This window comes from Epargyreus clarus, unplaced genomic scaffold, assembly GCF_041222505.1.
Source record: "Epargyreus clarus isolate Ecla_fem2 unplaced genomic scaffold, WU_Ecla_fem_2.2 ptg000017l, whole genome shotgun sequence".
Taxonomy (NCBI): domain Eukaryota; kingdom Metazoa; phylum Arthropoda; class Insecta; order Lepidoptera; family Hesperiidae; genus Epargyreus; species Epargyreus clarus.
The window spans coordinates 4,806,777-4,834,265 of NW_027332225.1; the positions used below are offsets into that span (position 1 = coordinate 4,806,777).

At 35.8% G+C, this 27,489-nt stretch overlaps 1 protein-coding gene across 1 annotated transcript in view; it reads left to right on the top strand.

The window, feature by feature from the left end:
• The first annotated feature begins 7,383 nt into the window (after positions 1-7,383).
• Positions 7,384-27,489, top strand: part of NGR-A28 (neuropeptide receptor A28) — a 31,955-nt gene continuing 11,849 nt past the window's right edge. The window contains exons 1-4 of the mRNA XM_073082266.1: positions 7,384-7,695; positions 18,129-18,250; positions 22,589-22,694; positions 25,574-25,778. Coding sequence (XP_072938367.1) covers positions 7,384-7,695; positions 18,129-18,250; positions 22,589-22,694; positions 25,574-25,778 — 745 coding nt within the window. The remainder of the gene's footprint in view (positions 7,696-18,128; positions 18,251-22,588; positions 22,695-25,573; positions 25,779-27,489) is intronic.

The window sequence follows — 27,489 nt, forward strand, 5'->3', positions numbered from 1 at the left end:
TACAATTTTACATACATTGACGTAATAAGACTAAGCTCTTAGGCAATAATTTCTTGTTATAGTATAGATTAGTGGATTATTCGTTAAGATCGAGACTAAAATAGATCTAGAGCTGTAAACTGTTAGAAGATTAAGTTCTTAAAGTTATGAACAAGATTAATAATATTCATCTTCACAAAAGGCTATAGTTATCCTTTCGATAAGTAATAGATACCCACTTGAACGCCGGCTATTAATAAACGATCCATCCAATGTTTTGCACCAAAGATTGTCATTTGACAGTTTCTGCATACTAGAAATTATCAAATATCGAATCTTTGAATAAAAATATAGAAATAAATATACCTAAATCCAGATCTAAAATATAAGTCGACCTTAGAGTCCTTAGGAATGGAAACGCACTCGTGATCGGCTTCAGGTATGTTATCGTTAATATGAAGCTTGATATTAACGATATCGCATTTTTATAATAGTACTTTAAAATAATAAGTCATTCTCTCATTTGACTATTACAGTTAAAACACAGATGCAGCCGGGATGTCAAGTGGGGATGATATCATGGCGGCGCTCGAGTTAACAGAAAGCGGCATTCAGCAAGAACAGTTTAATACCGGGGATATAGTTATAATACCTCTATGAGACTATATATGACCTTAAAGATGACTTTCATCACAGGTAGAACCCCAGTTCTATTTGGAATGTCGTATATTCGTTCACATACTTGACGCATCAGAATGGAAGCCCATTATCTCTTACGTATATAAATATACGTTGCACCTTAGGAATTACGATGTTTTGAGAGCAATAAATCTTTTTGTACTGATTTAAGTATGTACAAAAACACTTTAAACATGGCCAAACTATAAAAATAAATATTGACTACTAACATGTGAAAGTGTCAACGTCGAATTGGAAAGGAATTGTTTGAACTTCTATGCACACACATTAAATGCATTTTTCTCGAATGCATGATATTTGCACTTATATCATTATAATTGCAAAATCAAAACGTTACCTTATTTATTAACAAAGATGTTTTAGCACTTATTTTGTCCAAAGTTATTCACAAACAAAATTCCGCACAATCTAAATAAATCACTACAATCAACCTCAACATAAATCAGTGTTCGTTAAACAATGTTAGTACTAATCAGCGCGTATGACGTTTACTGAATTACCAGTAATCAGTTCAATACTGATTAATTGTTTGATAAAAGATAAAGATAAAGGCGCTGAGTTCCAGTAGAAAAGGAAATGATTAGATTTCAAGATAACATTTGTCATTAGCCATTTGCACTTCACTGTGGAATACGGTTGCATGTAAATTGTTTGTAATTTATGTTTTTCGTTTCTTTCGTTTTTATTTTTTGGAACAATAATAGTATAATAACTTAGTACGTAATTAATATAATTAAAGTATCTTGTGCAATTCTAGACAACTTCATTATATGCCAGATCGACTATTGACTAATTAGATTGTGGATCTTTCAATTACAAATTACTTCTGACTGAATCTCTCTTTCCTGCGATGGCGATGGCATTAATATCTATCCTAATCATACTTCATTTATGTACGTTTAAGTCTTATTATGCTGTAAACAATAATAAGTTTATAAAAGAACTATATCAAAACAGAAAAAATAATTTTATTTTATTTCTCTGTCTATCTATATAGACTATGAATGTCTATGAACCACCGTTTGAATTTTTTGATTTATGCAATAAACAATAAAAAAAGTGTACGTATTAACGTACACAGCAAGAAGTGAAACTAGTGAAGAAGTACAAATAATGTTTGGATACAAAATAATACGACAAGACAGAATGTGTTTCATCCGCGTTAAAAAGAAATAACGCGGGTGAAACCGCGGGGCACAGCTAATTCTAAAATATAAGTAGCCTAAGTTGCTCCTTATTACATCAGCTACCTGCTAATAAAAGTCCGGTCAAAATCGGTTCAGCCATTTCAGAGATTAGCCAGAACAATCAGACAGACAGACAAAACTTGTAAAAATGTTATTTGGGTGTATGTACCGTATGTATATTCCTATGCATATAGTAAAAAGCGGTTATTTCAATATTAAAATCAGACACTCCAATTTTATTAATATGTATAGACTAGTAAATAAATCCGTATCATTATACTAAGTATTTCAAGCACGTCCAGCGCGTATATGTATATTTGCATGACATATTGCGCTTAAATGTGGTGGGCGCAATAATGCAATATTGATTACTCTTGCTGAATTGCTCCCATTCCTCCATACCTACATTTTGCCTGCATACCGATAACCTATTGTTACTACGCTCTATTTCGAAAATTAGAGCTTGAATTCAGAAATTCCTAACATTTCACACAAAATGCATGTGTTTTACGCATACCATATAGCGATACAGTCAAAGATCTTGGACTTATGATCAGCTCCACCCTGTCGTGGAATGCACACGTCAGTGCAGTCAGTAGTAAGGTGCACCATTCATTTCATTCGCTAAAATGCCTACAAGATGTCTTGCCCTTGAAAACTAAAATTTCTCTCGCTCAATCAATAATTCAACCCATTATTGACTATGCTGACACCTGTTACCTGGATGCTACAGAGGAGCTACTTAACAAACTTGAGCGCTTGCAAAACCTATGTATTCGTTTCATCTTCGGACTTCGTAAGTTTGACCATGTCTCACACTTTCGCAAGGAACTCAAGTGGCTCCCAATCCGCCTTCGCAGAAACACTCGGATTTTATGTTTGCTATATAATATCCGTCACAGTCCAACGTCTCCATCCTATCTGCGAGAGCGTTTCTCTCTCGCACGTCCTTCTATTGCTCTCTGTAGAACCCATTTAAAGACTCTCCTTCAAGAACAGAGTAAAAAATCACTACCTGTCCTTAACAGTATGAGTATTAGAAATATTATGTATCTAAGTATTATATATATTACATGTTATATATTATTTTAAAGTGGACGCTGTACTACCATCAGTTAACCAATCTCCAATCTCAGGTCTGCTGGAAGAAATTTCTTTAGAAATAAGCAGTGCCTTTGCACTAAATTTTAGATATAAGCTCTCTTTTGTATTGTATTTTTGTGTGCATAAATAAATAAATGAATGTATGATGTATGTTATGTATGAACGTATTTCTTTCGTAATATGATCGCGCGGACACGAGCAGTGTTTATGAAATTATTGTATAAAAATAATTTTGCCTTACACGACACGTTGAGTGTTTTTATAAATGACTTTACCCTTTTGTAGGTAGTAGAACCCATTGTGGTTCAACTCCGGCGGCACCACCGCCACACCTAATTCTGCCTCATAACAGCAGTGTTAAGAGCTGCTGTGTTCTGCTTTGAAGAATGTGGTAAGGGAGACATACTTTTCCGAGGCGTTCCAGCTTAGTCCTCAGGGGTAACGGGACATCTTTGTGAACATCTTATCCTATCTGGGGTTGATTACAGATGTCCATGTGCGGCACTAGCCACTTACCATCAGGTGCACTGCATGCTCGTCTGCTACTCCAATATTATATAAAAAAAGTTAAATTTGATACAGTATCGATTACGGCACTGCCTATATTTGTCCATCTGCAATCCCGCACTGCAATTTCAGGCCGCATTAATTTTGTAATTACTTTGATACGCGGCGCTACTATTTGGAAATTCATCGCGAAATTTTGAAATAAATGCACTCAACCCTATCTATCGGTTTGAATATCGATTTCGGATTGAGTGCAAACAATTAAACTTCAGTTTGCATAAGCGCTCGGCACTTAATAGTACTCGTCTTTACTTTAAAACGTTATTTATTTTACAATAAAGATAATTAATCACTAAAATCAGTATTACTAGGACCCTTTAATTAACAAATTAGACAAAATGGACTCCGCCACGTGTAGTACTACAATATGAATCCCTAACGACACTGAGTACTGAAGATACATATTTTGTGGATATATATTGCTGGTCTGACATCAATTTGTTGTATTATGAGGAATTAATCTACATTATTTCCTCATAATATTGAAGTATGTTCATTATCTAAGTATAGATAGACGTTGGGTCTTAATATGTCTATTCAATTGAATATGTAAACATGTTTGAATACGCGTGTAATTTTGTCATTTTACCAATAACAGTCTATTCAGATCATTAGAACGGATTAAGTTTCGGGTACATGTCGCTCTTCACATATGTTTAAGCCACCATTGACGACAGGGTTCCCTTAGGGTTCCCTACCCAAACGGTAAAATACTAATACTAAGCCTCCGCTGTCACCCCGCCTACCACGGGGCTCTATCTTTTGAACCGTAACAGACTTGAAATTTTAACAGAGTATAAATAACGGTAGCCGCTATAACTATCTTTTTTTTTTTTTTTTTTGTTTACGAGGGGGAAACCTTCAAAAGGGAAACCTTCAAAAGGTCCCAGTGTCGGTTAGGTAGGGTTATGTGGGATTCTTACCGCACTAAAACCCCCCCGGTGGCCGTCCTCGGCGCTGCGTAGAGGGCTCCGGGATCTCCAAAGGAACGCAACCGGAGCCCTCTTAGCGCGTTGCCCCGTCGGGCTCCGCCCAAGTGAGCTTGACGCTCGCCACACCGTCTGGTGCGTACGACGGTATGCGACCACACATACCGCCGTCCTTCCCGGGGCCGCTGGCTGGGCGGTTCGAGCTCCCACTCTTGCCACCCGCAACCCCGGAAGCCCCCTTTTAGTCGCCTCTTACGACAGGCAGGGGATACCGTAGCCCTATTCTGGTCCCGAAACTACAGGGACACGCTATAACTATCAATTCAACAAACAACTATCATTCGGGTGTCGTATGCGCTCGGTGACGGACGCAAACACTGCGCTTACGAATATACTCTATTTTATATTCGCGGTTTGCGCGGCGATCGCCGCTGCACGGCTAAAATGGCTATGAGATCATAGCCAATGAGGTGTTGGCGTTTCTACAGCACGCCATCGACACCATGGATGAGGTCAGCATTATCCAGATATGCAAGACCAACTTCACACGTGAGAAGATCGGCAGTGCCAAGATCCTGCTGTTTGAGTCGCTCGGGATGAGCGACCGTATGCCTTCCCGCCGGAAAGACGAGAAGGGAGAGAAAGGAATCCAGGACATCATCAATCTTCTTAAGGTGACTGATCCTGATGACATACCAGCATTCGTGGTGAAGAACATCCACAAGCTGCCGCCCGTCACGTTCGACCATGTGGATGTAACCAGGCTGTTGAAGGACATCACAACATTAAAGACAAGCCTGGCAGAAGTAGTGCTGAAGTTAGAAGCCTCGCAAGACACCATCAGCGACCTACGGGCTGAAGTTGCTACATTACGCAATACGCTAGCAGTAAGTAGGTCGCCAGAGGTTAATAACGTCAACACGTGTCGTGGGGCATGTAACACCTCGTCAGCAAGTTTCGAGTCGGCGAAACTTGACACGACACCGACCGCTGCGCCCGCATGTGGTGACACGTGCGTCACCCGCCCCGCACCTCCCCCCGCCGAGGTGTCGCCGTGCGTCGTTATGTCTACGCCTCAACGTGACTACGCTGCAGCTGCCTCCCGCCAGCTAGGCCAGAGAGGGAAAGGGGGAACCCCCGCTGTAGAGTTTTAGGTCGCTGGTTTCTAATCCGAAATATAATTTGGAACCCTTGTGCACTAGAAACAATAATGTAGGTGAATATATGTATAAATACCGTAGAGTGGTGCGGTGCTCCCTTCGGCGACCGATCGACCGTGATGCGCACACACACTCGCGATTTCCAAATAGGTCCCCAAGACCCCCGTAATATACTATATAATTAGATACGTCCCGTGACGAAATCTGAATACCGACTGTCCGTACAATGTGTGTTATGACAGAAACGTCAACCTTTTAAATTTTGAATTTACTTTCTTTATTTATAATCAGTATTTCGACCAGTTCTAAATACTGAACACCCGCAATGAACCCCCTCGCAGTGCGGTGTCCAACCATGCGGCGGACAAGGATGGCTTTATTAAGGTGGTGTGTAAGAAGAAAAAGCCTCCTTGTCGTAACCAATGTGGCACAGCACCGACGGGATCTAACCATCTCCTGCGTCCTGCCGTTCCTGTGTCGCACGTGTATGTCTCACGGCTCCACTACAGCACGAAGCCGTCTGTCATAGTGGAGTATTTGGCGGTAAAAACCAAGTTCCGATTGGTGGTCGAAAAGTTGGAGGCGCGTAACGCGGTGAACTTTAGTTCATTTATTGTACGCGTCCCAACTGAGCAATTGTCGACCTTCCTGAAGGAGGAGCTGTGGCCGAAGGGAGTTGTGTTCCGGAAGTTCCGTGGACGGAGAGGACCCCCGGAAGTCACCAGACTCGCGTCTCACGTCGCCGCAAATACGTGATTTAGTTATAAGTATATATTAGTATGTATGTTAGTCTGTAAGGTATATGTAATATGGACCTTGTTGTCTGAAATAAATGAATAAATAAAAATAAATAAATAAATAAAATATAACAAAAAATACTATAATTAATGAAATCTTCAAAATAAATGAGGGTGGCCATACAAGAAACCGCGATTTATCGACGTTTTTCGCTTCATCTTTTGAACTGTAAAAAGTCGACAATTGAGATTTACACAATGTACACAATTACTTCTATGACTGCTATGAGTACAAATACTAATAATAAAATAAATAATAAAATTTTGATGTTACCGAACCCTCCGTGTAAGAGTTCAACTCGCACTTGGCCAATTATTCCAATTCCATTTTATGAATAAATTTAGATTAATGTCGTGTCTAGGTGTTTCAGTCTGTAAATGAGTTTCTGATATCTATGATGCAAAAAAATAGGGATACGTTGATTTTAGTATTATATTTTAGATCCAAAGGTTTGGAACTTTATTTCTTCGTTGTCTGCCGCTGTCTGAATAAAACCCCATAAATTACAATCATAGGGTTAGTAGGTTAGATTAGAGTAGAGTTCATATCAAAATTAAATCTACAATTAGTAAAAGTTTCTCATCTTTAAGCGCTGAATGAACAGCAGAGGTTGCGCAGCTCGTAGCGCTCGCTGGATCCGTCATTGAGTCTGCAACTCGCACTACGCCGGCCGTCTGCTACGCACTCGTAGACGCGCTACGCGAAGCTCCGTAGTTTACTAAAAGTTCTCGCTGTGTTTATGTTCACTTTACAAATGGGCTAAGTAGGTTAATAAATTAACTTTAAAAGCGTCGATTGTATTACGCAAAATCCTTACTTAAAATGTAAATAATGATGTATTTTAGTAAAATGACAGCGTTACAAGTGTTAAAAAAATTAAAAGTGTGATTAAAATGTTAAATAATAATTAATAAACTTGCAACAAATAGTTGTGAATTAAAAATATTTCAATGTATCAAAATGGATAATATAACAACCATAACTTCAACCGTATTGGACATAGACCGTCGTTTCTGGGATTATTTCCACGATGAAACAAGTGAAGTGTTAATGGGAACTGAAGCGCATCCTTCGGAGACCTCAATACCGGTGCCCGACCAAGGTTTTGTTGTCGCTATATACAGCGTGTTGTTAGTTATTGGGGCAGCAGGAAATGTGACTGTATTTGTGTCTCTTCTGCGATCGAGGAGACGAAAGTCTAGAGTCAATCTTCTGATGACTCATCTGGTGGTTGCTGACTTGATCGTCACGTTCATTGTTATACCTTTAGAGGTTTGTACTTTGTTTAGTTAGATATTTTCGGTAGTGGTTTCTAAATGTAAAAAAATGGAATTATTTTTTCCGGAAAAAGTAGTTTGTATTATTACAAAGTATTTTAAAAGTTTTGTAAAATAACGTTAACGTCCCATGAACCTAATTCAAGATTAGCTAAAAATATTATTTTTATTACATTTTTATTTTTTATTTTGTGTTTCTTTTCCAGTTAACAACTGATCTATATATAGCAAGTACTATGTTTTTCAATTTTCTGGAATAAATAAGATTCTTTCTTTATTTCCCAAACGAATAGACATACATTCAAGAATTATACAATAGGTTTTTTCAAATTAGATACATAAATAACTGAAACAATTCCATGTGAAAATTGATAATAGTTATTGGCACTTCTTCTAAAATATAGTATTCGAAAATTATGCGTAATATTTATGTGAATAATAAAGAAAACCGATATATTACTGACTCCTTTTGACCTTTTAGTAGAGCAATGTTTCCTGTGAAATATTTTATTCATTAAGGCATCTGTCCTTTGTTTACAAATTTTCATACTGCTGTATGCGAAAGGTGATAGAACTAATATGCACCTTGAAGTACAACGGCACTCCAGTGTCTAGCGCGAAGCAATTTTTGATTTTAGCTGAAGGGTGTGGAGTTGGGCTTAACTTATATGAGGCGACCAGCTTAGACTTCAGGAGTCCATCCGTGATCGGTTTCAAGTACCCCTGTTCTATATGGACTTGATAACAGATGACCGTTGATGGAAGAGAGAAACTAATTATCACTTGCTAAACGGTGAAGGAAAACATCGTGAGGAAACCTACATACTTGAGAGATTTATAAAAAAAAAATCTCAAAGGTATGTGAAGTCTACCAATACGCACTTGGCCAGCGCGGTGAACTATGGCCTAATCGTTCTCATTCTGAGAGGAGACCCGTGCCCAGCAGTGGGACAGTAATGGGTTGTTGATGATGATGATGATGTCCGTTGATGACACTGATCAGTTACCATCAGGTATACTTTCTTGTTACTTTAATGAAATAAATATGCCTATGTATGAAATATATAAATTTATTTTTTCAATAAGGGAGATACAAAATACGTAAATTTGTAATCATGACTTTTGAGTAGAATTATTACACAACAATTAAATTACATGGATTATATTAAAACGTTAGTAAGTATCTCGATATTAAGCCATTTTGAACATATTCGTCATTTTTAAAACATCGAAAAAGTGGCCTACGAAAACCAAATTTAAGTGGCTATTAAATAAATACAATGAATATAATACCTTCCTGCTGTTCAGTTGAGCACAAGTGTTTACTTAAAATTAAACTGGTTGATGTTATAATGCATCAGGCAAGAGAAGCTCGATATACTTCACACTCCATTAAAACTCGAGAACTCTTAAGCAAGGTTTCCTCAGGAAGTTTCTTTTGTAACAAACCAAGGGAAAATGTATATCTCAACTGCGATTCGATCACGGACAACAATTAAGAGAGTTTAAGCCCTCTTCGCCGACCACAATTATTGTCACATTTTTCTCCATTATTAGATTTCTGAAGATCGTTTATCAATTGTGGTCACTCCGAAAAATCCGTCTATTGTTAAGAACCTTATTGAAAAACCCGTCGAGTCACTTGTGCCAAATCTTCAAAGATTTCCAACAAAATATGCAAACAAAATCCTGAGAAATTAATAGGATGATAAATTTTTCATAAAGTGTTCCTAGTTGCGTGAATTATATTTCTGAGAATGTTCGATGATATTTTAAAAGCTATCCGAAGTTTCATGTGCCAGGAAATTCTTCACGTAGTTATGCGAGGAGTGTGAAGTTTGTCTGAGAATTTTTCATAGAGTTTCTAAAAGTATCATGTATCATGTATTATGTACTTATCATCAACATAGTGAATCTACTAAACTACTTCACTACAGCGTCCTAGTGCTGAAGTACGGGCTTTTTCCTCTGATTTGAAAAGGGTTTGGAAAAATTGACGGAGCACAAAGTAGTAAACTTCACACATCATTAAGATGATGATTATATTTTTAAACTCATCATTAAGATGATGATTATATTTTTAAATTCCCTGGCATGTATGTAGGTTTCCGCACGATTTTTTACTTTCCCGTAAAATTAAATGATAATTTCTTACTAATGCGGTGAGTGTATTGGGTCATTGTGTACATATTATGTCATCTCGTAGATACTTGGTCAGCGTGATGGACTATGGTCTAAATCCGCAGGAATAATCATAATGGAAAAAGATACAGAAATTAGTTGAAAATGGTACAACATATTCATATTCTTCGACGTCAAAATTAGACATAAAGCTCTATCAAATTTTATTTTGAATTTCCTGTGTTGCACAAAGTGAAAAAACATTCCTAAAAACGAAAACTGCAAACAATTTTCTCACTCACTGGGTTCTGTTTCGCTAGTACATTCACATACAGTAATTAATGTAGATTTAACTACATTTTCGCTCGTAAGCATACGAATATTTCGTTATGAGGTAAGAAAATATTTTCGTTGGTATTAATTTTGCAGTAGAATATGAACGTATTTTTAAACCGTACTTAACCAAAAGCAATAGAAAATTACTGCAGCGAATGCTTAAAGAGATGATATTATGATTCGCAAATTTGCCTGACTTCTTACTTATTGAAAATTGAAAATTCTTATTATGACAAAAACTACGTGTTTTAAGTTGCTACATGCATTGGAGTAAGACGCCCTTCCTTTCACCCTAAGACTTAAAACTGACGGAGCGTTTTTTCACCCTCCAACGAGTGCGGAGGCGATATATACTCGTATTTTTATAATATGGGAGTAGCAGACGAGCATACAGTCCACCTGATGGTGAGTGGCTACTGCCGCCCTAGGACATCTGTAATCAACCCCAGGTAGGATTAGATATTCCTACCTGAGGTCGGTCACAAATATGCTGCTACCCCTGAAGACTAAGCTGGAATGCCTCGGAAAAGTCTGTGTCCCTTCCCACACCCTTCAAACCGGAACGCAGCAGCGCTTAAAACTGCTGTTATTAGGTAGAAATAGGTGTGGCAGTAGTACCGCCGGAGTCGAACCACAAAGGGTTCTACCACCTTCAGCTATATCGCTATAGTTGCCATTTTCATGGCGCGATTTAATTTCGCGGTGGCAGATAACTGCGGTTTCTACTTCACTAGTGGGCAACTAGTGGAATCGCGTCCACTGCAATAAATCGCAGCGGCTTCGAAAGTCCAGCCCGCATACGCGGCGAACGAATCATGAGCAAATAATACATATCAACCTCTTTCCACTCTACCTGTGATTTTATTCTACAGAGTTGCGGGTGAGCTCCTACGTAACCAAGTAAAAATGTGATCTCCTGATACAGAGTGCCCTTGGGTAAATGCGTTTGATGCCCGCTCCGTGACATTTCTCTCTGAAAATAAATTGGAGCATATCTGCAATGGAACAGTGAAACCTTGTTTCTATATCAATCGACTGTATGAAATCTATAGTGTCTCCACTATGAACTTCCTTTGTCTGATTTTTTCGAAAATAGTACGTTTCTGGCATAGATATACTATAAGTTAACATCTTTATACACGTCTGGTCGCCGGACCACGCCTATCATCCTTCTGACCCCCAGATCTATCTTCAGATATCAGATATCAGATCAGATATCTTCTTTGTTGTTTGTTGTTTGTTGTTTAATAGTCTAGACCTAGAAACTTTTGTTGCTTTGTCCCAATGGAATAAATCACTGAATTAAATTAGGTACATTTGAAAAGTTGACCTAATATTGTTATAGTTTTAGTTGTGTATTTGATTTAGGTAAATTTACAAATAAGCGAAGCATAAGCTATTTCTAACAACGATACATAATCTACGCATTATAATATTATTAATGAATATTATATTATTACAATTGCACTTCATCCACTGTATTAATTTTCATTTTGCTTATGATGCGTATCAATTGCATATTACAAATATTTTTTTTTTATAATATAAGAGTAGCAGACGAGCATGCAGTCCACCTGATGGTAAGTGGCTACTGCCGCCCATGGACATCTGTAATAAACCCCAGATAGGATTAGATATTCCTACCTGAGGTCGGCCACAGATGCGCCGCTACCCCTAAGGACTAAGCTGGAATGCCTCGGAAAAGTCTTTCTCCCTTACCACACCCTTCAAACCGGAACACAGCAGCACCTAACACTGCAGTTATTAGGTAGAAATAGGTGTGGCGGTGGTGCCGCCGGAGTCGAACCACAAAGGGTTCTACCACCTTCATTTTATTTAGATTAGACCACAAATATAATACTTAAATGAATATCTACGGCTAATATACTTTCATATTATCGGCCCTTTGAGGTACCATTGACGTAATTACCTCAAGAGCGTATTTTACGTAATATAATATTTTTTATTGGAAATGTTGACGCTGAAAGAACTTAAGTCGTCAAGCGAAGCCCGGTCGTCCATATTAAAAAGCGATTTCCCTTCGGCATAACATGAGTAAACTTTTATAGGAACAACATTCTAAATTTTCATGTTGAATGAAAAGAAAGGACCAATATTTTTTTTGAAAAAGTTTGAGTAGCGTAACGAATCGTATCGAAGTAAGAAATATTTAAGTGGATAAAAAATATTATACGCTATTAAAAAATGCAAAAGATGGTAAAACCCTGGTTCATTTCCGGAGGCACCACCGCCACACCTATTTGACCTATTTCTGGCTTATTACAGCAATGTTGAGCTGCTGTGTTTCGTTTTTAAGGGTGTGGTAAGAGACTTACTTATCTGAGGCTTTCCAACTCAGTTCTCAAGAGTAGTTACGCATATATTACCAACCTCAAGTTGGAATCTAGTGTTATCTGGGATTGATTAAAGATGTCCATAGTCCACACTAGCTTACTATATGGTGGCTACATGTTGGTTTGCTTATTCAGTACATAAGTAATTCAGTATATAAGCTTGTTATTCCTAAAAGACTATTTTATATAATAAAAGATTCAATAACAACTCTATTCTTTATTTCCTCTGGCAATCCATTCTATGATATCTTATTCTCTTAACAATGCAATATCTATTCTTCTTTCTTTATATTCAGCAGCTATTAAATAGACCCTTGTATTTGTTTCTGTGAAATAGACTTATACTACTCGTAATATAAAAATTTAAAAAGTACTGTAATGAAATTATACCCTTACAAGAATTATAAAAAACCTGCATTACTCGTACGTAGTACTTATACACAGTATCTATTTTTTATTAATTAATGAACACCTTTTTTTTTTTTTGTTAACGAGGGGGAAACCTTCAATAGGTACCCGGTGTCGTGGGAGCGACACAGGGTGATGTGGGAGTCTTACCGCACTAAAACCCCCCAGGTGGCCGTCCTCGGCGCTGCGTAGAGGACTCCGGGATCTCCAACGGAACGCAACCGGAGTCCTCTTAGCGCTGTGCCCCGCCGGGCGCCGCCCAGATGAGCTTGATGCTCACTACACCGTCTGGTGTGCACGACGGTATGCGACCACACATACCGCCGTCCTTCCTGGGGTCGCTGGCCGGGCGGTTTGAGCTCCCAATCTTGCCGTCCGCAACCTCTTACGACAGGCAGAGGATACCTTAGCCCTATTCTGGTCCCGGAACTACAGGGACAAATTAATTAACACCTACGTTCATATTATGTACAGTATAATTATACAAGTTGTTTCTATATTATACTGAAGATAATTATTTAAATTTAATATTATAAGCGTTAAATTCGTTGAATTTTGATACTAATTATAACAGTGACTTTTTATGTTGTATCTAATAAATTGAGTCAAATCCTTAGAAAATATATTAGCAGACAAAAAAATAGGTACCAATACTAAATTGGTAGTCGTTGGACTGCTTGAAAAAATGATTTAAGGTTACATTTTAATCATTTTTTTCGATAATTCTTAACTTAAATGTGTCATCTTTACGTAACACATTATTTTAGTACCAATACTTGAGAAAAATCAAAATATGAAGATAAATAATACGGTAGCAATAAAAGTGGCCCAATTTCTTTGTCTGCTAGTATATTATGTTTGTATGAATAGAGTCCTTTTTAGGGTAATACAAAATGGGTATAAGTATACGAGTACCTATTTTGAAGTAGGTTAATTGCTATACCTCTCCTGTTACGATGGATACGGATTTTGGAGCACACTATCCTCATTCATTACAACAATTTGTGAAGAACTAATTACGCTGTTCTTAATCTTATTTATTTGAAGGTGGCAGAGTGTTTTAGGGTTACTTAAAGTGTACTTAAAGGGAATAAACGGAAACCTATTACTAAGCCCCCATTGTCTGTCCGTCTGTCACGTGAAAGCTAAGAAGAAATAAATTTCTTGAACATACGAGTAATATACATTAACATTTGATTTTTTTACAGATTGCTTATTCTTATCATCTCTATAGTAACAAATACCTACTAAAAACTTAATATTAAAAGGGGATCCCCATTCAAGAAACCGGTATTTTTCATCACTTTGTGTACTAACTATTGACATTAAGTAGAAATACACTTTACATTTTCATAGCGCATGTACTTTTTATAGCTGGTATAATAACAAAATTAACAAATCCTAAAAATAACCAGATGTTACGGAACCCTCCGTCTGTGAGTTCATCTCGCACTTTATTACTTGTTTCAATACTACCTATACTTATTACCTATTTTTATTCTTACTACCTATTTTTATTTCATAAATGAGTTGCAAAGAGAAGATTATGCTTTTTGAAGCCGATATTATGTGGGCAGCGACCTTGTTTGCAGCTTCCATTTAAACAGAAATAAAAATAGTTTTGCAGTAAATGATTTCTTCTTGTTTTTCATGATTCCTTTTGTATCTATGTTCGTATACACTTAGTTGTTAAGCTTCAATACCGTTTGACTGAACGACATTTAATGACTAATGCGCGTAATTAATAATAATTGTTCCAATGTTTTGGATCGATATTTGATGCGGTTAATTGCTAATTGCCATTCAAATAATTATGCACCGGTATTCGTGCGCGGCGTTCACACACTCGTATTTTAAGATTCTATATTCGCTACTACAATAAAATACCTGTCCACATTTTTAATCTCACAGAAAAAAAGTTCAAACATGTCGTTAAACAAACGCTATGTAAAAAAGCGTACTATAAACTAAGTGATTATTTAACTGACAAAACGGTGTGGTCTGAAGTAGTTCCAGCTCCACATGTACCATTCGGTTAAGTTTAACATTGTAAAAACATTTTTTTAAAAGTTGTGTGTTATGGAGTTTCTTTCGCCGCTTCTTTTCCACAACGAAACACCTTGTGAAGTGGTGGTAGTTGTATTGACATTCAAAAAGTGCTCTGTAAAGCACCTATTTTGAATAAAAAATTGATTTGATTATATAAAGTCGGCCACAGTAAACGCTTAACTATACTTCATTTATTTATAGGTACAGAGTCACTTGTGTGAGAATATTTGGTCACATTCTTCTATGTTAAAGTACACTTTAATGTTATTGTTTCGAGGCAGAAAATAGTTATGGCGTTGGTGCTTCTGAAAGTGTACAAAATTTTGTCATCTGTTATTTAGAACCTGGGGGTTACTACCATCTCTTAAAACAATATTATTTTAAGCACACATTGAAATTTCGTACCACGACCTTGTTAAAGTAACATTGTTTTTATTATATTACAATAAGCAGTTTTGTATTATGTCGGTCGAAATTATTCATTCTTTTTTTGCAGGAATTTTAACTTTGTAAGCAAAATATGACAATTTCAGTTGGTTTTATACAATGGATAAGCGAAAAATTAATAAGAGTTTAAGTTTTTTCAACTGCGTATGACGGAATATTTTGCTCTTTTAAGGCGGTCGTGGTACGAAACGAAATAATGTTGATGCAATATTTAAATAAAAGTTTCCAGAACTATGATGGTTTATAAAAGATGGTATGCCCCTTGCAACCGATTACTAATCGCCAGTCTTGATGACTTAAATGTAAGTCAGCAGATTTATAATTTGTTTTTAAAACTCAACTAAGACTTTGAATATGTTAATAACAAGATTATTTACGTAAGGCTGAACAACATACGACCACAACCACGTTTTTCACATTTATTTGCATACTCATATCTATCTGGCGTGGCTTTCATTTGTACGAATGATGAATGTCCACTTTGCCATCAAAAAATGTCGGAAATTTATCTTCGTAAATGTATTCTGTTATGGCAGGGTTTGTTAGCCTATGTTTGAATAAGGCTTTATGCATGTATTCTGGATATTTTCATACGTCCTAGTCATGCTGAAATATTTAAGTACGTATAATCTCAAGAAAATAAATAAGGTCTATATATACGGAACCAGCTGTTTAAACATTCTTATTACGCAAATCCATATTATTTTTCTTAGATTTGTACCTACAAATATTGAAAAAATAATATGGGTTCTGCATACATATATTTGATCCCAATGCTCTAAAAATCTAGATTTTTTAAATTTTCAAAATGTATCTTTTTATTTTACATACAAATTTATATATCTCCTATGTAATAATAAACTTTCAGTCTCCCTGCATGTCTTAATATTTAGTTTGGTTAATAAGTAGACTTTCAGAATTGATGCCGACAGTTTAGTTTCTCCTATATCTTAAGTTTTTTTTTTAATTTATTCAGGTTTATCAACAGTTGTACATTAATAACATCTTCCTTACAAACTATATATCTTTAGTTATAAAGTCTAAAATGTACAGCTACTTACAGATAAACTCATCGTGCAAAAAAGGAAAGACGTACCAACTTCATCGTACACTGCAACTCTAAACAAATTGACAACGTAATAATAACAATTTTGATTATTTTAATTCTACTGAGTTACGAAACTTTGTCAATGAATCTTGATTAATATCTAATTCGCTAAGGCTGTTAAATAGTTTAAACATTTTCACTAATGGAGAGTTAGTACCTAATTTTGTTCTTCTGATTGGTATTACGAGATGGTCTATTTGCTTACGAGGGTATCGAATCGGAACTCTAAAACTAAACTCTGATAATAATTCTGAGCAATCGATTTTATTTTTTAAGATGTTGAACATAAAATTTATAGCACAGATGTCTCTGCGCTTCTCAAGACTAATGATTTTGAAGAATTTCAGCCTCTCATTATAAGATGTTATTTTTTTCGTAATACAGGCAGAATAAGCCAGGTTCCACAGAAAACGTTTCTGTACTCGTTCGAGCCTCAAGGTATGCGTAGCGTAATGCGGTCTCCAAATAATGCAATTATATTCCAGAATACTACGAACCATGCTATTATATAGAATCATTTTTGTTTTAGGGTTATGAAAATGCTTACTATTGCGATCTTCTTTAAATTTAGAGCCCTCCCCATAATAGTCCGATGGCAAATTTTGACGGCTTCCTAGAAGTTTTATTATAAGTTTTATTATAAGTACACACTTGGAATCTACAAGAAAGTTATAGAATCTTCATTTAATTACGTACTTATAGGGGCCTATTAAAGATCTAGCTAATAATGTAAAGCTTTGTAAAATTTAATTAAGTTTATAGTCTAGCTGTTTCGAAAATCTCTACTTGATATTATTCGATACCTAACAACACCTTTTTTCGGTATTCCACGTATACTTTTAATTAAGACGAAAGAAAAGAATTTTATTTTCTGTAGCTACTGTAATCTCTATATTATAGCAGCGTTTGGGGTTTTGTTGTGTTTGTTATTGTGCGAATTCGTACGGTGTCCTGAAAATAGTGAGAGTAATGTATTTTGTATCCTTTATTAAGGCCAACACAGTCATGATTATCCCTACGTGTTCATTTGTGAAAACAAAAAATATAATGGATGTTTTTTAATTCGAAACTTACAACTTATTCCTTTTATTCTAGGCTTTGCTTAAACAGTGAAAAATAATGACAACATATGATCATACAATTTGGTCCCATATTTACTCAATTATATTTTTCAAGCATATGACTGTAAGTCTCACTCTTTAATACGTCCTACGACCCTATGATGATGGATTATACATTACTTCCCTTTTCCATTAATTAATAATTTTAACCAGTCGGGTTTTTCGTTTGTATTGTAATCACTAGTATCAAAATATGGGTCAAAATCAGAGAGGAGAGGATCATGCTTCCTGCAAAGTAATTGTAATTGAAATAACTACAATATTTATTTTAAAATATAGTTAGTGTCCATAATTACCAGACGCTTAGCATATTTTTTCTTTTTATAATATTTTTAATCGATTTTTGACAAAACAGGCCTAAATAGTCATTCCGGGAACTCGTTTACAATGTTTCATAGTTCAGACAACTCAAAAAGTTTTTGTTTAAATATTTTTTAATTGTATTGTAATTATGGATATTCTAAAATGTTTATATTTTTTGCAGATCGGATGGCGAACCACAAATGCATGGCTGGCTGGTAATCTGGCGTGTAAAGTGTTTCTAGTACTCCGAGCCTTCGGTTTGTACCTGTCGTCAAATGTACTCGTGTGCATCTCTTTAGACAGGTAAGTTAAATATTATATTTCAACAGCGTCTGTTATCCTAAGTAATGGAAAAACTCTTGTAATCTTAGAACCCTCTATGTACACTTTTAGTCTGTCTAATGCAGTTGTTTGACTACCTGACTAACAGTAGGAATATACTGTTTTGACTATGAAGAAATGATAGATAATCGTGTTTTGAACGTAACTGAATATTATCATTAGATAAAGTAGATAGTTATCACTTGCTTAAACAGTGAAGGAAAACATCGTGAAGAAATATGGATTATGGAGAAATGTTATAAAAAAGTTTTTGAAGGTATGTGAAGGCTACCAATTGGCACTTGGTCAGCACGGTGGACTATGGCCTATTCCTTATCATTCTGAGAGGAGACCCGTGCCCATCAGTGGGACAGTAATGGGTAGATGATGATAATGATGATGAGGTTAAAAACCTGTAAATACATATCGATAACTTAATTTGCAAATCAGCCAACTCCACTTTTTGTCAAAGTGTTTTTTTTTATTTATTTTGATAGTAAATGGCGTTGAACGATATCAAAATAAATAAAAAAACATTTGGACAAAAAATGGAGTTGGCTGATTTGCGAATTAAGTTATCGATATGTCAAAAAATAAAGGTGATCATCTTGCCTGTCTTCTTGGAAAGGTGAGTTATGGTACTTACGAGTTATTAAACTTAGTTCTCGGTGGTAACATCTGTGACAAATCCAGGAAGGACTACAGTCCCTTTATAATTAATGAACCATTAGTGTAAATGAGCAGCAATAACTTAACATCAGGTAAACGACCTCATTTGTTATAGCCATCGCATAACCCATCAAATCTAGCAAACTAACGATTTAGCGACATCGGATATTTTGGATTGGGATAATAAGTCCGTAATAATGTAAATAAATAGATAACCGTTTGAAATCTGGCGTGAATAACCTAGCAGTGTTAGCTTAGCGGTTAAAACTCTGCCTCCAGGTTGAGGGGTCCGAGATTCGACTCCCAGGCACGCACTTCCGATTTTACAAGATTATATGCGTATTAGAAATTAATTATCGCTTGCTTTAACGGCGAAGGAAAACATCGTGAGGAAACCTGCAGACCCGAGAAATCTTAAGAAAAGGTTCTTAACGGTATCTGAAGTCTACCAATATGTACTTTGATAGCGCGGTGGACTATGGCCTAATCCTTCTCATTCTGAGAGGGATTACTAGATCTGTGGATTATTAGACCCGTGCCCAGCAGTGGGACAGTAATGGGTTGAAGACGACAACCCATAAAATCAAAAGTAGCAAACTCTAAAGACTCTAAGACAACTGGTACGTTGAGTTGGTACACTAAGTTCGTAAGGACCATGATAGATAGCCATTTGTAAATCTGGTGCAAAGTTAGGGAGATAATAAATTCTGTTTTAGTTTTTGTTCGAATCGTAACTTTTACACGACTTAAATACGTTTGTTTATATAACCGTAAATTTGTTTGTCTCTGTTAAATTGATTACAAACAAACATTTCGTAACTTTAATTTAGTTTCCGGTCTTGTGAACGGTATTAAAGTGCTATAAAAGTTGAGCTTGTTATAGATTAATGCCATTAAGAAAGTAGAGTCTAGTGGTTTGATTTCAGGCTTTTTATTTCATGGTCCAAACTTCGAATAGGCACCTCTGATTTTCGAAAGTTACATGCGTATCAGAAAATAACTAGAGTAGACTTAGACTCTGAAAAGAGAGACATGCCAGTAGTGATACAATAATGAATGGACAACGAAATATTCAAAACTGGTTTATACCCGAGGCATCATTCGCGGTTAGAAGTTAGAAAGAGACTATCTATCCCACGGGAACAGTACTTTTATTTGACAAAATATACTCTATTTCCTTTCCTGGACCTCTAACCACTTGTGTACAAAACATGACAATTGATTTAGTTGTAAAGGCGTGAAAAGCTAGCAAACAAATAAACAAACATACAAACTCGCTTTCCCATTTGCAATATTAGTTCGTTCATAGCTAAGTGACCTCGTAAGGAGCGGCGAATTAAACTTCCGCCTCCGGTGGCTTTAACCCACACTACGCCCCGGCGAGTAGCGTCATGGGAATCTAACCTAAACTTGTAATTGCATTAGTGGGGAACTAAAAACACTCAGAGGACTTTCAGTGAAGAAGTTAGAATGCTCAAATAGAATTAGTAATGCACGTGAGTCTGTTACGGTTTCCGTAAAGAGCTAACAAAACAAATAAGATTAACAGTATGATTCTAGCATGTAATGCTTGGGATCGAATTTTTGGCTTATCGGCTTTTCGTGGCAACTTGAGAGCTCGTGAGCGTGATGACGTCACAATGAAATGTTTGGAAATATGATAAGATTAATAAATACTTAGTAGTCTCTGAGATTGTTAAGAAGATATTGAAAATTGGCCAAGTGCGAGAAGAATTCATACAGGGAGGACAAAACCATTTTTCTTTAAGTTTTTTTAGGATTGTTATTATAGCAGTCATAGAAGAAAATGTATTATGAAAATTTTAACTGTAAATATTCCTATTATGGTTCAATAGATAAAGAGAAATATAGCGGTATGTTGAATGGCGATCCCCAAATATTCTCAAGCATTTTTATTTTTAGTACCTATTTGTTATTAAAGCGCCTACTACCATTATACATACTATGTAAAAAATAAGTGGCTATCTAATATGGTTCAACAGACCTGCGACAGTGGGACAGATGGCCAGACAGACGAAGTGACAGCGGTGGCTTAGTAATAGAGTTCCGATTTTGACCTTTTGGTACGCAACCCTAAATGATGATTGTACATAAAAATAACTATAAGTTGAACCACGGAGGTGTAGCGTACGGTTTAATATTATTATGCTTTAACGGTGAGGAAAAATAGCGTCCTCTGCGTTATTTTATTATGAAAGAATACGTGAGAATATTACTAAGGAGAGCATCCTTAATAATCTCAAAGAAATGTGTACATGAAGTATGTATGAACTTGTTCAGAGGTAGACTATATTAAAAAGCTTTATATTCTAAAAATATTTTAAACCTTAGAGTGTAGAACTAACAGGTTTGACATTATAAAACCGTTTTTAGGGTTCCGTACCCAAAGGGTAAAAACGGAACCCTATTACTAAGACTTCGCTGTCTGTCCGTCTGTCACAGGGCTCTATCTCCGGAACCGTAATAGATAGACACATGAAATTTTTACAGAGGACGCATAACGTTGGCCACTATAACAACAAAATAACAACAACTAAGAATAAAATAAAGTTGAATATTAAAGGGGGTCTCCATACAACAAACCGGTATTTTTCGGCATTTTTCAATCTAACTGTTAAACTGTACTAGCAAGACGGTTGAAATTTTTACAATCCTGATAACCATTAATATAACTGGTATAATATAACTGGTATTATAGTAAATACAAATAAGAACCACAATATATTTAAATATAGTTATTTAATTTTATTACTAATATTGTACATTGTTTACGTATCATTCATCATCATCCCAACGCCATCTATTTATGTGTCATATAACAAAGTATTGTTGAAAATAATCAAATGAATAAAAATAAGTATAAAATAATGAACATTTACGGATGTACGGAAGCCTCCATGTGCGACTTCGACTCGTAATTGGCGAATTATTATTTTTTTACCCGATTGTTACTTATGTAATTTGTATGTTTGTATGTTTCACATGCCCTACAGCATAAACGGCTTGATGAATTTAAACATATGAGATGTTGAATTCGCCTAAATTGTTAGAGACTTGGAATAAAATACATCCCTTTTCAGTTAATTATTTTTTTAACGGGCGTGTTTTTGATTTTTACAATAATTGTTAATTGTTCAATGTTTCTCTAGAAAATATATATTGTAATTGAATATGTCATAGTTGGTTATTTGATAGTGTGTTGTTGACAGCAAAGCATATTTGTGTGTAACAATGTTTGAAACTTTTGTATAATAATGCAAATTTCCAGTCAGTTTTAATACTCGTATACTAGTAGGTATATATTCTAGTTGTTTCTTGAGTATGTATTAGTATGAGAAACTTTGGAAATCCTGTACAGTTAGTCATCAAATAGTAATACATATCTTGAAGAGTTACACATCTAAACAAGTATTAGCATACAGTACGTCCTGTACAGTTAGTCATCAAATAGTAATACTTGTCTTGAATACTTACACATCTAGACAAATATTAGCATATCATTCAGAGCACCCGTTAAATCTTATCATAGACCTTGTGGAGGATTTTCTGTGTAGCGAGGAAAATTTGCCCAACTGTGGGCCATAAGAAGTTTTTCAACCAAATGCGCTGTACTATTTTCTTCTGTTACAGATTCTTTGCCGTTCTATATCCACTGCGCTTAGCTGTAGCGCGAAAGAGAAGTAAGATGATGCTGTCCTTTGCATGGTTCATCGCTCTACTGTGCAGTATGCCACAGGTAACTATTACAAGTAAAAAAAAATATATAAGTAAATGTTCAGTCCGTTCTTGGGATTAACTTACTAAAATAATATTATTCATGTAGTATTCGGGATCTCGAAGAAGAAGTCAAAAAACACTTATTTCTTCGTAATTCTTATTTTCCACTTCTTACAACAGTCTTTCTTTATATCTGTGATATTTATATCCGTCGTTCGCCCTTCTCCTATATCCCTCATTCACACCACTGTCACCGCTCACTCCTTCCTGTCATTCAATCAGACATCCACATGCAATCCGTTTTATTCTTTCTTACGTTCCATTCCCACATTCATATAATATTTTTATTTTAAAATCTAAGTAACAAATCCAAATGTGAACCAAATGACCATTTAGTATCACATAAGTGTACTAAGAGCTTAAGTGTGATATTTATTACCTACAGTTTCAAATCAAAATAAAGCTCCATACTTCTTAGAATAGTCAGCAAATAATCAAAATCGTCTGAGCAAAGTTACGTAATTCCTTTGAAAAAGTTTGAATATACCTTTTACCTTATCGATGTAGGTTACAATAACAACGTAGACGAAAATTATTATCTGAAGTAGCTGAAAAAACATATATTTTCGTCTCTAGCACAACAACAACAACAAATACTCTTTATTTGTACACCACAATACAAGGAACACATAAGAAAATATTAGAGACGGTATACAAAAAGGCGGTCTTATCGCTAATGAGCGATTTCTTCCAGACAACCTTTGGACGGAGTTAAAGATACACACATAATACATTTTCGTCTCTAGCACCTACTTAACTTTGAACTACAGCCTAAGTTTTCTAAGCGTGGTATCATAATTTAATGTGTACAATATTTGTACAAACTTGACATTTCAGGCACACATAATTATTACATAACTAATATTAAGACAGATGATCTTTGTTACTTCTAAAACTTTCGTGATAAGAAAAATAGTCACAAAATGTCAGAGCAATTCTTTTTTATTATAGATAGGATTAGATTTCTACCTGAGGTCGGCCACAGATGCGTCGCTATCTCTGAGGACTAAGCGGGAACACCACGGTTTCCCTAACTACACCCTTCAAAATAGAACACAACAGCGCTTAATACTGCTGTTATTAGTCCGCCGCTGTCGAACAAAGAGTTCTACCTCCTTTTAATACACACCGAGGACATTATCAATAGATGACCTTCGCCTTAAACTGCCTCATCCTGAATAAGTTATATATAACTGTAACATCCGGGGCCAATCGCTTTGATGTTTGACTTCCGTATATAAAGTTTAATGGAATCCTATTAGCCATTGCGTTGCAGCGACGGAAACCGGTTTGCTCGTAACAAGATTTCCGATACTTGTGTACGGTAGTTGTATCGAACAAAAAGTTTGTAATTACATCTATCCGCATATAGACTACAAATGTCGACGTCGCGGTCTCAAATGTCTACGCCGCTGTCTACAAATGTCTACGTCGCTGTCTAGAAATGTCTACGCCGCTCTCAACAAATGTATAAGCCGGATATACTTCATAAAATATCCGGGTACAATCATATTGATGGTTGATTTTTATAGCAAAAATTTAATGGAATCCGATTAGCCGTTGCGTCGCACTTAATTTATTATTTTGTCAAATCCTGATTGACTGATGACTGATTGATGTCTCATCCGATACAAGTGGCATACGAGTATGACTCTAGTATCGTCTGGGCCCAATCACTTTGATGTTTGACTTCCGTATATAAAGTTTAATGGAATCCTATTAGCCGTTGCGTTGCAGCGACGAAAACCGGTTTACTCGTAACAAGATTTCCAATACTTGTGTACGGTAGTTGTATCGACCAGAAGTTTTTACAAGTAGCTATTCGTACATCTATCCACATATTGATGTTGAATGTCATCCTGTATAAGCCGGATATATGTACGTCCGTCATATTATATTCGCGTCCCATCACTTTTTTGTCTGATTTCCGTAAAGGAAGTTAAATGAATCCTATTTAATTAGTCGTTGCGCTGGACGCGATGGAACCAGAAGTTTGTAGCTACATCTTTACACAAATAAAATGTCTAACAATTTATCATTTTGTCAAGTATTGATTAACTGATGGATGATTGATGTCTCATCCTCATCATAAGCCGGATATAGTTCAAATAATATCCGGGTCCAATCACTTTGTTACCCTTTATATTGCGCGCGACGGAAACTGGTTAATGTTATTTATTTCCTAACAAGATTTCCGATTCTTGTGTACCTTACTCGTACCGAACCAGAAGTGTGTAACTACATCTATCAACATATACTCGTATACTATAATTGTCTAACGTTTATTTTTTGTTAATCTGAGAAGTCATGATTAACTAATGACTGATTGACACCTCCTTCTGTTTAAGCGTATATAATCCGTACAACATCCGGGACTAATAACTTTTTTGTTTAATTTTCGTATAGAAAGTGGACATGGAAATGTTTGAACATTTTCAATTAATTTGTGTGTGTCAACTAGTATAATTGGTTCTACGAAACCGTCCTATTTAGCAATAAATAAATTACATTTGGAAAATCAGGTACATTTGTGAGCACTGTGGGGCACCTATATTTGAATATATGTCCAAAGCCCATCACATTTGCATTTGGCCAACCAATACTCGTACAATATCAAAACGTTCCAACGCAAACGTTTGTATAGCCGTAGCGTAAACACAGCACAAAGTCCAGTTTGATATATGTACCTATCTGGGCGTGACCAAAATACGTCTAGCAGAAATAGGTTAGGCAGAAATAGGCGCTTTAGAAATTAGACACAGCAGTAACAGATAGTTTGTAGAATATATTCAATGCCACCGTAATTAAGGAATTCTACAACTATTGAATTTGTTACAGAGCTTAGTATTCCGTGTGATGCACCATCCGACAGTACCGGAGTTCCAGCAATGCGTGTCCTTCGAGGCGTTTGCGAACCACCACCAAGAGATGGCGTACAACGTGTCGTGTTTGGTCGCCATGTACTTCTTACCGTTGATCATCATCACCGTCTGCTACGCGTGTATCTTCTTCGAGATATCTAAGAACTCAAAGCAGGATTCAGGTAAGATTTACAGACCTGTAAGGCATGATAATGTAGCTCTTTATTAATTGTGTGTAACAAAATGATGTGTATAAATATGTATAAAGATTATGTAAAAAAGACAAACCGACAGAGATTCTTACCGGATTTTATCAGTGGAGGTCGTGTTCCGATCCGGTAGGTATGAGAAAAAAATATTATAGGTGACAATTTGTAAGTGACTCCGTAGGCGTATACAAAATAAGAAGATTTTTTCTTCCAGTTTTTAATATCCTTCTCAATCCAAATTACCAAAGGTTTGATTAATCCTTTAAATAAATGACATTTACAAATAAATAAGGATAAAGTCATTATTTTATTTTTATAATTGAAATATATCTCTTTTGCGAGAATATTTTGTTAGGTATACCTTTTTTCTTATTCATAATTAACGCGTTCGGTTGTGTAGTATATTTTGAATACTACATTTATCATTTCTCGTTCTTTGTTTTAGTATTATATATTCGATTTTACATCAGCGTGACAAAATCTACAATTTATGGCACCTATATTGATGTTGAGTTCTAGAAGTGTACATAGAATTTCTGTACTATTACGCTGTAATTTCAGCAGTGATTTATAATTTACTGAACATCCAGATGGTTTCCAATTCCCTGAGATACACCGGCTTCTATCGTATTTCTGAGAATGGTTGTAGGTACATACGTGAATGTCGTTCTCACAGCTTGTTGATCAGATTGGACAGGAACGGTTAAACTTTAATGGGTTTCGATCTTCAAACGTATGTAAATTTTTCTTACTTAGTTTGGATTATGACAAACTAATAAAAGTCGCGGTGTGTGTGTCATATAATTTGCAGTCTTCATCAAGAATTTTACGTAATTCACGATTATCTATGTTGAAAACTTTATGAAACATGAAATCACAATTATCATTTCTTAATGAGTGAAAAATAAATAGGTAGGTATTTTAAGTTGAAAAATTTTTGAACAAAATAATAATTATATCATCAAAATGTATAATAATAAATGATATATTAATACACCGTCTTCCCTTTTTTAAAACGAACTCTTTTGATGTTTGTCTAACAAAATAGATTTCTTAAAAATGTAATCCCCACAATTTCAGTTTTCGTAAAATTTTTGACCATCTTTTATCCTGTTCTTTATACTTTAAAATTTGGCTATCGACGCCCGGTGAAAAATTTCATTTATAAACCGTAATTGAGTTTTACACCTTCAAAAAGGCTCTTCAAAGTTTTAAATGACTTACCGACTTTGCAGCGCAACAGATTATACATGTTTTCACATGTTATCTGTCACAAACTTAATTACTTTGCACTTGAATATTTTTGCATGAAGACGGAAGAATTTAGGTTAGTATTATTTTCACCGACAATAAATTATAGTGCCATTAAAACTAAGGGCGTTGGTATACATTTCAGATGACTCAGATAAAAGTCAAATTTAAATATAACCGTATAAAAATATAAAGTTATGAAGTCTGACCTCGTGACTTTCTTCGCCAAACTGGCTTGGAGTCCTACTGAATTATCCCGTCAACTAATTATCGTCCCACAGCCACAGATCTCTCAGAGTGAGAGCGGTTTATTCCATTTCCCACGGCGCTTGCCAGGTACCGGACTTCACACACCTTTGAAAACTGAAGGTGGTTGAACCCTTTGTGGTTCGACTCCGGCAGCACCACCGCCACACATATTTCTACCTAATAA